This window comes from Rhinolophus ferrumequinum, chromosome 22 (assembly GCF_004115265.2).
Source record: "Rhinolophus ferrumequinum isolate MPI-CBG mRhiFer1 chromosome 22, mRhiFer1_v1.p, whole genome shotgun sequence".
In the NCBI taxonomy this organism is placed as follows: domain Eukaryota; kingdom Metazoa; phylum Chordata; class Mammalia; order Chiroptera; family Rhinolophidae; genus Rhinolophus; species Rhinolophus ferrumequinum.
The window spans coordinates 52,434,580-52,450,499 of NC_046305.1; the positions used below are offsets into that span (position 1 = coordinate 52,434,580).

Below are 15,920 nucleotides of genomic sequence, written 5' to 3' on the forward strand. Positions count from 1 at the left end.
GAGAACAGGTCCAGTCTCTGCGGCCCTCTGGCTCTAACAGTCCTCGTGTGTGTTGGATTGTTTTGTGGTACCTGCCACCGTCAGGCTGTGCATTTTCATGGAAGAAATAGGATCACCTCGTCCAAACATCGCACTTTCCAGATGAAAAGACTGAGCTTCAGAGAAGCAGGGTTCACTGGCTCCAACTCACAGAGCCCAGGGGCCATGGAGCTGGGAGGCTAACCAAGCACATCCGATTCCGGGCTGAGGGCTCTTTTCTTCATCCTCGGGTGCCTCTGACTGACAGATTTTAACCAAGTTCTGGGGGCCCTTAACATTTTTCTAAATAGGATTTAAGTCCAGTGTGTGGTTCAGTTGGCCATTTTTAAACAAAATCGCGGCTGGGGAATGTTTTCATGATGGCAAACACACTGAGTTGTGTTCTCGTCGGCTGGCTGTTGTTTTCTACCAGATTCTAATACAACCGTATACCCTCAGAAGCAGCCACAGACGCGCGTTAAGCAGGAATCCCAGTTCGCAGGACAACAGCTTGGTCTGGTGTAAGGGCCTTTTGAGAAAGACTGTACCTGTTTGTCCCCTTGGTCAAACACTGGTCCACTTTAACTGTCCAAGTGACCCCTTAAAACTGACCTCAATCTTTGCTCTGGTTGAAAACAACCTTCGCCTGTGGTGGCTGCAGCAGAGATAGCCGCTAACCAGCTACCGTGATCACCTCCTGTATAAAGTAGCATCTTACTGTTAATTCTGACATTGGCTGAGTGCTCACTCAGCGTCGGGTGCTGTGCTAAGGGCTTCCGCTGCGTAGTTAGGTCTTCTAATCCTCACGCTCGCTTCAGGGCCTTTGCTTCTCTCTGCCAGGAATTCCTGGCCCCAGATATCTGCCAGCTGCACTCCTGCCTCCTTTTCCGATTTCTGCGCACCTGCTTTTCCTGACCATCCTGTCTAAGCCAGCAGCCGTCCTCCCCCAGTCTTACTCCCCCAATTTAACTCTGGTCACATCTTACCATTGCCTACCTGGGGATCAGAGGATACATTTTTATTTGTTTGCCTATGTATTTTCTATCCCCACCCCAGTAGAATGCCAGCCCCAAGACGGCAGCAGCTTTGTGTCTTGGGTCTCTGGCTATAATCATAGATGCCCAGTGAATATTTGTGGCATGAACGAATGCACAAGTAGTGAACATTTACTAAATAGGTGAACAAATGAACACAGAGGAGGGGATCTCAGGGGTCTAACTGAGGCAGTCAGAATAGTAGGGGTGGGTTGCGATCAAGCCTGGGAGCCATGGGTATTGAAAGGAAAGAAAGGCAGACACTGTCAAGAACGGTTCAAGAATACATTTATTAACTCTCACTCCACTTGGTTATTCTTGGGGACATCGCAGGGAGAAGCCTCTCCGAGCTTCCTACTCTTTGTGGATATTTTCGTGGGCAGTCTCCAGCACGCTGGCCACCAGGGCTATGAATTCACTGAACGTGACTTGTCCGTCTCGATCAGTATCCAGACCTTCGAATATTCTGTCAATGGTGGCTTGATCTTTGGTATTCTAGGAGAAGGGGACAGCAGAGGCAGTGAGTTGGAACTGTTCCCTTCCACCCCTGTCCCCAGGCCTCTCTCATCCCTCAGGGCACAGCTCAGGGAGACCCAGAAACATGCATTCCTTAGCCAAAACTGTGTTGGAGAATCCGGGGTGACAAAACAGAAGACGGAGAGAAGCAATTGTCCTGAGCCATTCTAGAATCAGGCAGATCTTGACCTGGAAGGTTCTCGGTAGCTCACTAATCTACCCCCTGTCCCCACCCTGCCTTTCTCCACTTCCTTGAAAGGGAACGGATTCCAGAGGGAGGAAGTGAGGAGAGCCTGAGGTGACAAAGCGGATTAGTAAGAGAGGGAGGTGGGGCTCCTGAACCTCAGCAGGGACGAGGCACTCCCACTGGGCTGGAGCCACAATACGGTCCCTCATGGCTCAGACCTGGCCACTGCCCTCCGCAGGGGGCTGAGCCGGTTCCCGGACTGCGGCCTGACCTACCTTGATGGTGTTGGCCAGTTCCTTTGTGAGCAGCCGCTTCAGCTCACTCTTGACGAGGGTGTCAAAATGCCCCACCCGAACTGAGTACTGGTGAAAGATATTGATGATCCCCTCCAGGTGGTCTTCCAGCTTAGTCATCTTCCCAACGTCACTGTTAACCTTCAGGAGACAAGGGCAGTCAGGGGCAGGCCCTCCCCCCGCCCCACAGCTCCTCTCTCCTCTCTTCCTGCATCACAGTTTAGACAGGAGTAACTTCCCCCACATCTGCTCTGTGTCCTCTCTGCTCGGGGTTTGACCCATGGTGACCTTTCAGTTGTGGATTGGATGGAGGGAGGACATATAACACCCTCCAACATTGACAAGAATCAGCCTCAGCTGCCACAGTGTTCCATGTCCCCATATCTCCTGGGGAGCATAATTCACAGGATGCTGCTCACTCACGCTCACCTGGGAAGAGTTCTGTGGTTGCCCAGGCTGTTGCCTTTCCCCAGGTGACAATATTTTGGCCACAGGTCCCTTACAGACACTCACTAGCCCACCCACCTCTGCCATCCCTAAGTCCTGAGATTAGGTCTACCCAGCACAGCAAGAGCTGGTCTCCTTGGGTCCAAAATGCAGTCAGCCCTTCACTTCATAAGATACATAAATGTCTAATCATTGTGTGGTACACCTGAAACTAATACAATATGGCATGTCGACTGTAATTAAAAGATAAAAATTCAAAAAATTTTTAAATGCAGTCAGCCCAGAGGAGCTCTGGCAAGCTGGGGCTCGTGGCTTCCCACAGCCTGCAAAGGGGCCACTGCGATCACCACACTACAGACCCGCTGAGGGCCCGGCCAAGGAAAGCACACTTACCCTTCTCAAGACACAGGAGCACGGAGCTGGAACAAGAAGCTGGCACTGGTGAGGAGTGCTGAACCAGGGAGGTTTTATAGGGCCCGCAGGCTTCACCTTTGACCTCAAGTGAAGAAACCTTTCTGATTCACTGTCTTGATGCAATTGCTAGACCAGGATCTGTTGCTCAAAAGAAGCTTCACACCTGTGGCTTTGACTGCAACATGAGAAGCTCAGATTACACCCTTCGCACCCGCTGCTCAGCCCGAAACAGAACCCCCGACCCCACCCCACCCACCCACACATTTCTCGGCTCTCAGCCGGACCCAGCCTCCAGGTCTAGCTCTGTCCCCTGTATGCAAATAAAGACCAGGGAAAGGAAGAGTTGGGACCGGCATTTACCAAGCATCTGTCACAGCAAAAATAACAATGGTACTAAAACGCAGACAAGGTGGACATGGAACAGAAAAGGGACAGAAATGGCTTAGCACTAAGGAAATCTGAAGAAAGTACGGAGTTCAGTTATTCGTCCTGTATCAGGAGTGCTCTGGTAAAGGTAATAAATGGACCGTGCGCATGTCAGGTGTTCGTGACGGGGAAACTGTGTGCAGATGTGTGCATTACCGTCTCAATTTTTCCCTAACTCTAAAACTATTCTAACAAATAGTCTACGTGTTTGTAAAAGCAAGCACGCGTCAAGCGCTTCCAACATGCCCAGACGCTGCTTTACACAAACCCTCCCTCTCGTAATTCTCCAGACAGCGCCCCTGGGGCGGCCGGCTCAAGGTACACTCATCTGCAGAGGAAGCAAAGGAGTTCAGGGAGGTTAAGTAACTTTCCGAAGTGCCAAACCCTAATTTGTCTGCTTTCAAAACGCTTGCCATTGTTGTCACTCTTCCCCTAAAATAAGAACTGGGGTGTTGTTGTTGTTGTTGTTGTGATAAAAAACACACTTCCTGCTCATAGTTTTTGTAAAAGAAAAAAAAAACACCATAATTTTCGGTAGATGTAGACAAACTTATATCAGACCCTGAGCTTTTGCCTCCAGCTTTTTCCCTAATGCTGTTCATTCTTGCTTGGTCTTTGTAAAGATGCTTTCCCTGTTGCACCTCCGTGCTCCCTCTCCGCACCCCCACCCGGAATCACCGTGTGGGAAGCCCAGTGCTAGGCTCAGGGACAGGGAAACACGTAGCCTGTAGCTGCCCTCCTGAAACTTGGGATGGGATATGACTGACGCCTTCTCAGTCATAGCACAGGGGATTCACCCCACATGGGCAAAGTGGGGAGCACTGATTGCCAGTCATGCCAAGGCCAGCAACCCAGATTCCAAAGGGGGATGGGGTCTCATGCATGGCTGCTTTGCAGGCCACAGTGGAAGGCGGTAGGTGGGGAGGTCAACTCTATACCCCTGGGCCAGCGCTTGACCTCTGTGAGCCTGTTTCTTTATTTGTGTGGTCATCTCACTGGTCTCGTTTAGCTCCCAGGCTTGTTATGAGGCTCAACTGGGAGACCATGTGAGAAAGTGCTTGAAAACAGTCAAGTGTGAGGTTTAAATTTGTTTTTCTTTTGCCCTGACCCACCCAGCATGGGTGTGGGTCATTCAGCCCAGAGCTGGCCCTCCAGGGGCCTGGCCACTGGCCACGGGGGTCTGGCTCCTAAAGGGATCAAGAGACTTTCCTCCTTGGTGTCCTGACAGCGGCCACGCGGTGGAGGGGCCTCCACTCCCGTCTCTCCTCCAGGAAGCGCCCCTCGCCCCACCCCCACCCAGCACCCGCCCACATCTGTGCCAGGCAGCAGGGCCTTTGAGAAGACAAGGAGTCCACATGCAGCAGGGCCTGGCACGGTTCCTGGCACACCGAATAACATCACTTGCCTTACCTTCCTCCCTCGTCCCACCCCAATGAAAAGGTAGGATTGGCCCCAAGGGGAAAGGCTCCTGTTCCACAGCTGAGTGTCCTGCTGCTGTCCTTGGGGAGCCCAAGGGGGTCCCTGAGACCTGTGGCCTCCTGGCTGGCACCTGGTCCAGTCCCGCCTCCCCTCCTCGCGGGAGCTCCTCAAGGCCAAGGAGGATGGAAGTATGGGAAACTCCTCTGTTGCGGTTGGACACAGACGATGCTGCAATGCTGAATACGTGCCATGGTGCATTTGTCAAAACCCACCGAATGGACAGCGCAAAGAGTGAAGGGAATGTGGACGTTGGTAAATAATAACATATTAGTGTTCATTCATCAACTGGAACAAATGTATCACAGTAATGCAAGAAGTTAATGATGGGAGATGGGGGAGGGAGATGGGGGAGGGAGATGGGGGAGGGAGATGGGGGAGGGTGATGGGGGAGGGAGGGCCCAGGGGGAACATGGGAACTCTGCGCTTTCTGCTCAATTTTTTGTAACCCTACAACTTCCTCTAAAACATTACTCTAGTACTATTACTCTATTAAAAAAAAAATACCGCTGCATCTCAAGTCACTATGCACAAATAGTAATAGCGTATCGCGCAAGAAATAAACTTTTCAAATAAATTTTGAGCCAAACTGGTACAGATTCACTCTCACAACTCCCTGTATAGTCAGTCAAAGGCCATGACAACAGTGGGAAACAGAACACATTAGAAAACAATTTCACTAGTGAAAACATGAATTCATCCTGACTCTTCCAACTTCAACTAGAAATAAATGCGTACTCGGAAGTAGAAGGCAGACCTTCACCTTCAAGAAAACTGAACTCCATGGGATCATGTAAATATCCTGAAAAGCATGTCGAGATAACGTCAGATTTTCACAATGTAAAGAAACAATGGATTAAGCTGGGACATCTGCATAAACGGTACAGGGGAGTTTCTTGTATTACACTTGCAATTTTTCTGTCCGTTTGGAATTCCATCACGCTAAATTACATCAAATTGAAATTATATCAAAATTAAAAGCTACCCCCAGAAAAGTACTCATGGCAACCACGTGACTCTGTTCGTCACACCCAAGAAGTGGGAGGAGCACACCCAGAGCTTAAGGTGGGGCGGGGATGGCAACCCCCCAAGGTGGGTTTACTCCCAAGTGAGCCCAGAGAGTGCCCTCACAGAGGCACCTCCCCGAAAGCTAGCCTCTCCAGGGGGGAAATGAACTGCCACGTATGCAAGGAGAGACACACAGAGGGTGACGATGCTTTAAAGTCTGGGAGACTCTGGGTCTAAAGGAATTCCAACCCTAGAGATATGGAGACAGCCTCACATTAGCTCTGATCTCTGAGCAATGGTGAGGAAGAGGGGACGGGGCTTCCTCCACTTGGCACACATTTCCTGACCCTCCGTGTCTGCTAGCTGCTGGCTGGCCGGGCACCGGAGGAGACCACCATGAGCAGTACAGACACAGTCGCACCCTCGAGGAGCTTACAGTCTGGGGAGGAGACAATCTGAACAAGCGCCGGGTGAGGCAGGGAGAGAGGTGGGAGGTGCAGAGATGAGAAACGAGAAACGTGGCTTGTTGTTTCAGCAAAGTACATGACCAGCTTTCCCCTCAGTTCTGGCATGTGGAATACCAACGTAAAGATTCTACGTCTGTGGGGGCAGGGAGGCTAAGGGGAGGGAGTCCTCTCCCTAAGTTGTTCTGGGATGCAAAGCCGATCACCGGGTTTTCAGGAAGTGAGACACCAATCCGTCTGTGCCTTCCTCCACGCTCCTGTCACAGTCCGCGACGACGTGGCAGATAGAAAGACCTGCCAAGGTGGATGACACTGTTCACTGCCTGAGGTAGAAAGAGGCTATCAAGGCCTCTAAGATAAAAATGTTTAAGTCGAACCTGGTGACCTCCATTCAGTCCTACAGACTCCAGGGCATGTTGGCCCAGTTACCATGGCAACATGGTCTGAAAGCCTCGGGGCCCCATGGGGCACCACTGAGACCCGGACACGAACCCCTGCAGTGCGTCCCTACCGCCGTGGGCTAGGTTCATCCCGAAAACTGCACAGCCAGACCTCAGAGGCCACACCTTGCAGGCATGAGACACAGCTGCTCTCGAAACACAACTGAGTGAGACCCCAGCTCCCTGCCCGTTGGCACATGGAAACGGAACAGGGCCCCACAATGAAGTAAGAAAGCACCTGGGGTGACTGGATAATTCGAGGGTGGGGAGGCCGCAAGAGGAGGAACTGGACAGGCAGGAGCATGAGCAGCTGATGGGGAAAATAAGAGCCATGTCATTTTTACCCCAAACCGATGAATCACGCCCCAATTATATTTGTCCCATCCAGCTTACTCAGAATCATGAGCTGCTTTGTTCCTCCAGAATCAGATGACATGTTGGACAAGGTGATCCTATTAGGTCATCAGGTGTGGCAAAGACTGTCCAAGTCACTGCTACCTTTCTTTTTGCTCTGATAGGTAAAAAGAACTCTATTTTTCACAGCTCTGTTGAGGTATAATTAATAGACACAGCGCTACCTGTCGTCAACGCATCCAACTTGATAAGTTTGGACAAACACAGCACGTACCTGTGATACCATCTCCACACTAGTAAACACACCCATCACCTCCCAACATTTCCAAGTCCCTTTGTTTTTGCTGTGTGTGTGTGTGTGTGTGTGTGTGTGTGTGTCAAGAATACATAACATGACATCTACCCACTTCACAAATGTTTACATGCACAATCCCGCATTGCTAACCACAGGCCTGTGTTGACTATCAGGTCTCTAGAACTTACTCATTTTGTAGAACTGCAACTCTCTACCCATTGAGCAATAATGGTCACCGCTGCCCTTGAGGGTTCCAGTCAAAGAAGATGACACTGTGCTTTAAGATCCCCTGCAGGATGCTTCCTGTTTATTTGTTTGTTTGTTGTTTCCCTTCCTTTACTGTTACACTCGTGTCATGTTGAGACATACACCAGACCATATGCAGCGTAGATGTTCATTACAAGATGAAATGCAACAACAAACAGCTGTGACTTTACAGGATGCTTTTAGGACCCTGGACAGATACCAGCCGATTGGCAGAATATTCCAGACAGCAGAGAAGGAAAATAAAGAATTTTCTATTTGCTGAAAAATGTAATTCTCTGAAAGTCCCCAGACAAGCTAGCCGAGTAGTGGGGTGTGCTTCAAAAATGATTTTTTTTTAGCATCTCTTCCTCAGACTCTTTATCTCTTAAGACGCTGAACCTCTTCCTGGAGAAGGAGAGGCTGGGCCAACCCTTAGAGGGGGGGGTGGGGCCCAGGAGGTGCCGGGAGGGAGTGTGGTTGACAGCACTTGACCTGACAGGCCCAGCAGAGCAGGCTGAAAATTGTAAAAGTGACAGACGCCAGAGAAGGGACGGGTAGAGGAGGTCATGAGATGCCCCACGGGACCCCCATGGGCTTCACGTAAGGAGCGCCTGCACAACCGTGGGGAGACACACAGGCCAAGCAAAGTGTGGAAGAGTTATGTGGCCCCAGTGGGATTTCCAAGAAACGTAGGAAGACGATCAGTGCTGCTAGAACCTGGAAACTACTGGAAAAGGCTCCAGAGCCCAGGCTCGACAGGGTCGGGCCGTAGCTGGGCCACCTGTCACAGAGGGCTCGACGCTGAGGGCTGCCAGCTTCACTGGAGTCACTGAGGCTGATTCAGAAGCGGCAAGGGCCCTGTACAGGCCCAGACACCAAGCTGGGACTCAGTTCCTTCAGAACATTAGTCCCGTGGGAACGTCTAAAGCTCTGAAGGTCTGGGAAGGGGCTGAGTGTGATATTATGCTTCGGTCTTAGATAACTTTATCACAAAGGGTCTAGGACCAAAGCAGGAAAGGAATCCAGAGCATCCGATTTTGGTTAACTCCTTTGCTCTAGAAAGCAGAGTGAAACAAGATGCTGAGCCCGCAGGACCGGAGGGAGCCCCTGCTGGCCTGGGCGGGATGCTGACCCTCTGGGTGGGCTTTCCCTGCAGGGTAGCTCCACGCTTTCTGCTGCGAATTAGGCTTCGTCAGCAGGAAGAGGAGGAGACTCCTATCCACTGACCGACCACCTGAAAGAGTCGCTAAAGGTCTGTGCCCTGACCTTAGCAGCTGGTTCAGATCATGATTTCGGAAACGAGAGAATGGTTCACGTGCGAAATTCTACAGCTCCTAAGACTGGCAGGAAGGCTCCCCAACCCGAGAGGGAGGGGCCATTGTTCCTGGGACAACCTAAGAGCTTAGGGAGATCAAAATGCCAATCTTCTCGGGCCGGCCCGGTGGCTCAGGCGGTTGGAGCTCCGTGCTCCTGACTCTGGAGGCCAGTGGGCTCTCAACCACAAGGTCGCCGGTTCAACTCCTCGAGTCCCGCAAGGGGTGGTGGGCACCGCCCCCTGCAAAAAAAAAAAATGCCAATCTTCTTGTTCTATTGTCTGGAGGATTACTCACACCAGGAAAATACCTGTAAGTTCAGGCTCTGAGGCACCCAGTGGGTCCCGGAAGGAGAGGCGCCTGGGAGAGAAGTTCATGGTGGCATCTGCTGTGCCTTGTTCCATACCCCTTGATGGCAGAGGCCCGGCAGGGAGTGAGGACCAAGAGGCCAGAGAGGCCAGCAGAGGAAGGACGGATCTCGGCAGACACTGGATGGAGACGGGCTAGAAGAGGGGGCTTTCGTGTCTTAACAGGGTTTTTTCACCTGGAGACCGAATCCTCACTCTGCCACTTGCCAGATTCGTCAATGTTGTCAAGGTTCTTAACCTCTCTGAGTCTCCTCCTCTCTCTCTTATTTACGAGAAATAAATAAGATCCAGTATCACAAAGTCGAGTGCTGAGAAGCAAAATTATCGACAAACAGTGGGCCCAAGTCAAAATTCGTGTCTTAATTCCTTAAGGAGAGAATCAACAAATAGACATTTTTAAATCTGGTTTGAAGAATATTTGAGAATATAGACAGTCAGGAAAGGGATGCCTAAGTCAGACCCTTACGTTAGATACAAGAATCTTGTAACTTTCAACAGGGTGAGGAAAACCCTAACAGTTGGGGGTTTAACGTCTCTACCAATCTGTACAAACATGTCACCCCGTCAGGTAAACTGATTTTATCCACTGGGACTTTTTCATCAAATAGACTGTGCCCACCACTTACATTTATTTCCCAAAAGTGTCAGATGATGGAAGATTAACAAGTGGCAAGGACTTCCTTCTATTCAGACAGACTCTAGCATGAGATCAAAGAGTTAAGCAATCACCATTTTGTCTTTTTCCAGATTTGAGATGATTTTTTTTTTTTTCCTTTCGCACTGACACCCACCGGGAGCTCAGTAAGTGTCGGTAGCTTTCCCTTCCTTCTTCAGCCCATTTGAATTTAGGCTGAATTCCCCAGGTCAAGAGGCCAGAAGACAGGCTGGTATCTGGACCCCAACAGAATGGTTCTGGCTCCCAAGTGGAGGGATGTATGAGGAAGTCCTTTCCATTGGAATAAGCTCTTTTGGTCAATTGCCCAATTCCAGGTCCTCTCCATGCCCTTTGGGATTTTTGCCACGACCATGAGGAACCTGGCTGGAGTCAGCAGGCTTGGTTGGGTGGAGAACCTGGGTGGAGAATCGGATTTCAGACAGGTCATCCTTACTGGCTCCGGAAATCTCAGTGGCCAGATCTGCCTCCGTTGGTGAGCCAAGGTCCCCTCTGGGGGCTCAAATGTTACACGAGGTTTCCTGCTGAATGCTTATTTCTCAACTCCCCCTGCCTTGTTCTTCTTTTGTAGCTGGGGAAACAGGAAACCAAAGCACCTTGCTCTGGGCTACAAGCCGCGTCTGACTCTGCCCAGGGCTTCCTGTAATGGGCACAGTCTTGTTTGCAAATCACCATCTCCAAGCCTGCCTCCTCCATGGACCTTTGAGGAGGTGACGCCCCTCTCACCTCCACCTCTTTCTCCAGGACGCCGGTGTCCATGGGGCCTCCTCCCCTGTCCAACCATGAGCTCAGGTATCAACTGTTGATAGCTCAAGGTCAACGCAATTCTTCACAACCAGTGCCCATCACTTAGGGTGAAATTCCAAAGGGCATTCTGGGCCACCTTCCCCATGGGCACGCTCAGAGCCCCAAACTCCTTGGACTGTTAACTAAAGGCAAAGAATCCATTAACAGCAAGCCCAACAGAGTATCTTCAACGGGAATCAAAGGCACTGGGGTATGTTGCCCACGCCCACCCAGACACACATGTGCATACGTACCACGGCACCACCATCACCACCGCCCACGGGGATACCTGACGGTTACTCTGTGCTTTGTGGACTCTCCCATTATAGTCCCTAAGGTTGAGTGAGGCCTGGGATGCATCCTTCTGGTCGTTTCTTGCCTGGGCCACTTGGGCCAGCAGCACAGCTTTAAGATGTCCCTCAGACCTGCATAATCTCTGCTTCCGCAGTGCAGAAGGTGTGTATGCTCCTGACTGACTGGAAACACTTTGGGGAATGGATAAGCTATCATTCAGGGGAACCAAGAGAGAAGGAAGCAGCTTTGTCCCTGGCTTTCTCACTTGTCCAGCAGGAACCCATCTCCATGTTTGATGACTAGACAACTCTCATCCCATTTTAGGTCCTAATCTTAATTCTCCCCTGATTGCCAACCGTTTTCACTGATATGTTAGCTGATAATAAAATAGGCTGGTGGCCGGCCCAGTGGCTCAGGTGGTTGGAGCACCGTGCTCCTAACGCCGAGGTTGCCAGTTCAATTCTAAGATTGTGAACAACCATTCTCCCTGGAGCTGGGCTGCCGTGAGCAGCCAGAGGTCAGCATGAGCTGCCACAGGCTGCTGTGTGCTGCCGTGGGCTACCGTATGCTACCAGGAACAGCCGGAGGCCAGCGTGAGTGGCCGGCAGCTGGCAAGAGCTGCCGTGAGCTGCTGTGAGCGGCCGGCCGACAACTGGTGACTGACTGCGTCAGCCAGGGGGCATGCAAAGCTCATGATACCAGCATGGGCCAGGGAGCTGTGTCCTACAACTAGACTGAGAAACAACGGCTTGAACCGGGGTTGGCGGGGGAGGCGGAAGAAGGGGGAAAAAAACTGGCTGGTAATTAAATCCTTGGTTGGTAAATAAAGGTGTAAGCTCTTCCTGTTCCCTGCTCATCTGCATTTTTGTATGATTAAAGTTTTACTACAAGCCAAAAGCCCAGGGATCTTGAGTAAGCAGTCTTCTACATTGAAAGCCAGTTAATCTGGGTGGTATTTTGTTGGGTAAGGGAAGGGCTTGCTCCTCCTGAAATCCTAGAGGAGTTGGCACCTCCTCTCCTCTTGGGCACCAAGCACTTGGCTTCTCCAAAGAACCCCTGCCCCACCCACCCCACCCCCACGGAGTGGGTTCCTCTTCAGCCCAGGCTCCTGGGGTCACAGGCACACAGTCATCCCACAGAGGGGAGAAGGGTCCCCCTGCTTTGCTTATGCAGAGGCTCAGTGCCTCCTGCACACAGAGGGACCCCAAGCCAGCCTCTGCGTCCAGGCACAGTGCACCCCCAACTTCACAGAGCAGCAGAGGTGGGGAGGGGGACGGCAGCAGGAGAGAAACTGATTGGTCCTTAGCAACACACTCACAGAGTCCAACCACCCACACAACAACAACACCCACAAAACAGCAACACCGTCATGGTCAAAACCCAGCAGCAGGATGCGTGTGTTAACCTGTTAGGGGGTCTTGGGACCCTTTTGAGAACCTGATGAAATCCACAGAGGAATGTGCTTCTGTGCACACTCAGAATGATGCATTCAACTCAGCTCCATTTCAGGGACGCCTAACAGACCAAGTGAAGAACCCTGGGTTAGAGACTCTGGTCACAGCTTCCTGCCTCCCTCTCTGTCCCCAACACCATCCCCCAAATGGGGATACCAGAAAACTTCCCAAGGCACAGCATGGAAACTCAACTCCCAGGCTGGGTGCTGGCTTTCCCATTTAGGAGGCCTTGGAAAATCCAAAGTGACAATGACAGGGAGGTGGTTTTAGACAATTCATTGATCACCAGAGCATTCACCCCACAGGGCGGCAGCATCTGAGCACCTGTTCTTTGAGCTGAGTTTTATTGATGTATCGGCCTGTCTGCCCATTCCTTTATTATTTAATCGAGTTGGAAGATTGGGAGTCACGAGGGAAGGAAGGCTTCCAAAATCTCTAAGGAGAAATTTCAGGTGTGGGGTCCGGGGGTTATTGTTAGCATTAATCAATGTAGGATGCTAAACATCTGCCTGCAGTCACACCGCGTGTAACGCCAGTGTGTCTGTCTGTCACACATACACACACACACACACACTCACACACACACACACACTTCTACCCAGTTACCTCCCTAATTTCCGAAGGGTCACCTCTAAGACATTTAGCAGGAAATAAACGTGTAGCTCAGAGAACAGTAGAAGTTTTCCTTCCACTACTCGGTTCCCAGGTCACCCATTTGGGGACAAGTAAGAAAATCCTCAGCTATAGTGTCAGGGACCTTTTAGAATCCTTAAGTCCTAGAACCAGTGACTCAGGGCCGGGGCTGGAAGAGTCAGAAACAGTTTGGGAGGCACGCATGGAGGAAACCAGACAAACGGTCAGCGCTGAAGGTTCGTGAGAGGTGGGGCGTGGGGGACAACAGAGGTTTGGTTCTCTTCCTGTGCGTTCCCCAACACCCCCCACTCCAGCCCCCAGGAACCTCATTCCACAAGAGAAAAGCAAGAGACCAAGACAGGCCTGAGGTATCAGCTACTTTATTATTTTTCAGGGACAAGTCCAGGAGCCCAGCCCCAGGGCGGGACAGCCCTGCTACTCCTTGTGGCTGTCTTCATGGGCTGTGATGCCCACCTTCACCACGAGTGTCAGGAACTCCTCAAAGTTGATTGCGTTATCTTGGTTGATATCCAACTCCTTGAACCAGGTGTCGGCATCCTTTTTCTGTCAAGAGGGAGGAAAGAAGCAGAGTGTAAAGATATCAGGGAGCGCGGTGGCATGGCTCATCAGAGCCAGGCAGAGAACCCGGCCACACCCAGCGCCTCCTCACCTTCATGTACTGGGGACACTCTGTGTGTAACAATTTCTTTAGGTCATCCCTGTAGAGGGCGTGGTAGTTCCCTGTCTCCAGGGAGTACTTGTGGTAGATTTCAATGAAGTTGTTAATGGCGCTCTCCAGTTCAGTCAGCATGGTGCCCAAGACTTTGCCCCACCTGGAAGGTGGAGCACAGGAGGAAGCCCACGGTGGGGACGGTGCCTCTGCCCACAGCACACTGCAGACCAGGGCACCCGCAAAAGGTTCATACCCCAGGGAATGGCTTTGTCCTGGCCTGTACCTCCCGAATAACTAACTAAACCCAGCAGCTGGCTACAGCTGTGATGGGACAACATGGATACACACACACACACACACACACACACACACACACACACACACACGCAGTGCCTGCCAGCTCTCCCATGCCCTCACCCTCTGCCCCAGAAAGGCCCAGCTTGGGCAACAAATGTGCCCTTACTCAGACGTGCTAGAGGACTGGCTCCTTCTTGGTCCCTGCCCAGCTCTCCTCCCCCAGAAGTGCAGGCTCTCGCTCCAGACCCCCATGCTCTCTCTCCCCTCTCTCAGACAAGGCCGCTGCACCCCAGGCCTGGCCCTGCTCGGGGAAGCTCAAAGTGCGTGGCAGACCAGGGCAGTCCCGCTTACCAGGTCTCCTTGAAACAGAGTTGACAGAGTAGACCGAGGATGAGCGGGCTGGGTGGCAGCTCCCTTTTATAGCGGCTGGGCTTGGCCAGCTGCCCGGGGCCGCAGGCCTTTCCGTGGCAGCTGCTCCCTTCCGGGGTTGCCACAGCCTCTGGTTTCCTAACCAGGTGAGTGGGGCAGTCACTGCACAATGAAGATTTCCGATGGGGGGGGAAGGGAGGGGCAGGTGTGTGCCAGGAAGTAGAGACCAGGAAGAGGTCATGGTGAGGCCTCCTCTGGGGACTGCCATTCCCTGGCTGGGGGACCAGGTGGCTCCCCCCGTAGACCCCACTGTTGCCCATCTCATGAACCATGGCCTGTCTGTGCGTCTCAGAAATGGAGCTGAGTTGAATGCATCATTCTGAGTGTGCACAGAAGCACATTCCTCTGTGGATTTCATCAGGTTCTCAAAAGGGTCCCAAGACCCCCTAACAGGTTAACACACGCGTCCTGCTGCTGGGTTTTGACCATGACGGTGTTGCTGTTTAGTGGGTGTTGTTGTTTTGTGGGTGGTTGGACTCTGTGAGTGTGTTGCTAAGGACCAATCAGTTTCTCTCCTGCTGCCGTCCCCCTTCCCCACCTCTGCTGCTCTGTGAAGTCGGGGGTGCACTGTGCCTGGACGCAGAGGCTGGCTTGGGGTCCCTCTGTGTGCAGGAGGCACTGAGCCTCTGCATAAGCACAGCAGTGGGACCCTTCTCCCCTCTGTGGGATGACTGTGTGCCTGTGACCCCAGGAGCCTGGGCTGAAGAGGAACCCACTCCGTGGGGGTGGGGTGGGTGGGGCAGGGGTTCTTTGGAGAAGCCAAGTGCTTGGTGCCCAAGAGGAGAGGAGGTGCCAACTCCTCTAGGATTTCAGGAGGAGCAAGCAGCATCCCCGTCCCCCAACAAAATGCCACTCGGATTGTCTTCCAGCGCCGAAGATTTGTGGCTCATTTCTCTTGGTACAACGCACTTCATATCCATATAATCTACTAGGAGCCTCAGACCATGCCTGTCAGGAAGGTGGGGCACAGATCCCACCCAGTCTACAGATGTGGGAGCTGAGGGCACGAGGTGAAGTGCTTGCCCCAGGAGCTTCCCAGTCTGACGCGTCTGCCGCCAGACCAGATCTGGGAGGCTCCAGAGGCTGATCTGACAAGAACCTGACTCCGCTGGGAAAAACCCCTTTCCTCTCACCTTCCTTCAAGCATTCGACAAATATGTACCCTGTGCTCCTCCAGACCTAGGCCATCATCGCCGCCTGGGGGAAGCAGATGGGATTAGCCACTCTCTCCTTCATGTTTCCACAATCCTTTGGGCTTCATTATATCAGTAACTTTATAGCTGTGTGGCCTTGGGCCAATTACTTACCCTCTCTGTGTTATTCTTACCTCAATTATTGAGTAGAGATTAAAAATAGAGTCTACCTTCAACATACACAATATG

At 51.9% G+C, this 15,920-nt stretch overlaps 2 protein-coding genes across 2 annotated transcripts; both read right to left on the minus strand.

The window, feature by feature from the left end:
- Window positions 1-1,323: 1,323 nt before the first annotated feature.
- Window positions 1,324-3,044, minus strand: S100A12 (S100 calcium binding protein A12). The gene is made up of 3 exons (XM_033093065.1): window positions 2,889-3,044; window positions 2,031-2,189; window positions 1,324-1,547 (listed from the first exon to the last, which is right to left on the minus strand). Exons 2-3 carry the CDS (start codon window positions 2,166-2,168, stop codon window positions 1,407-1,409), a joined length of 279 nt encoding a protein of 92 aa, XP_032948956.1. The 5' UTR covers window positions 2,169-2,189; window positions 2,889-3,044; the 3' UTR covers window positions 1,324-1,406.
- A 10,456-nt stretch (window positions 3,045-13,500) lies between these two features.
- Window positions 13,501-14,614, minus strand: S100A8 (S100 calcium binding protein A8). Its single transcript, XM_033093199.1, has 3 exons — window positions 14,461-14,614; window positions 13,810-13,972; window positions 13,501-13,703 (listed from the first exon to the last, which is right to left on the minus strand). Exons 2-3 carry the CDS (start codon window positions 13,948-13,950, stop codon window positions 13,575-13,577), a joined length of 270 nt encoding a protein of 89 aa, XP_032949090.1. The 5' UTR covers window positions 13,951-13,972; window positions 14,461-14,614; the 3' UTR covers window positions 13,501-13,574.
- Window positions 14,615-15,920: the final 1,306 nt, after the last annotated feature.

Excerpts from the sequence above, each read along its gene's own strand:
- S100A8 (XM_033093199.1), bottom strand. The coding sequence starts at position 13,950 with ATGCTGACTGAACTGGAGAGCGCCATTAACAACTTCATTGAAATCTAC. Across the intron at positions 13,704-13,809 it reads AGTGTCCCCAGTACATGAAG|AAAAAGGATGCCGACACCTG; the intron begins GTGAGGAGGCGC and ends CCCTCTTGACAG.
- S100A12 (XM_033093065.1), bottom strand. The coding sequence starts at position 2,168 with ATGACTAAGCTGGAAGACCACCTGGAGGGGATCATCAATATCTTTCAC. Across the intron at positions 1,548-2,030 it reads AACTGGCCAACACCATCAAG|AATACCAAAGATCAAGCCAC; the intron begins GTAGGTCAGGCC and ends CCCTTCTCCTAG.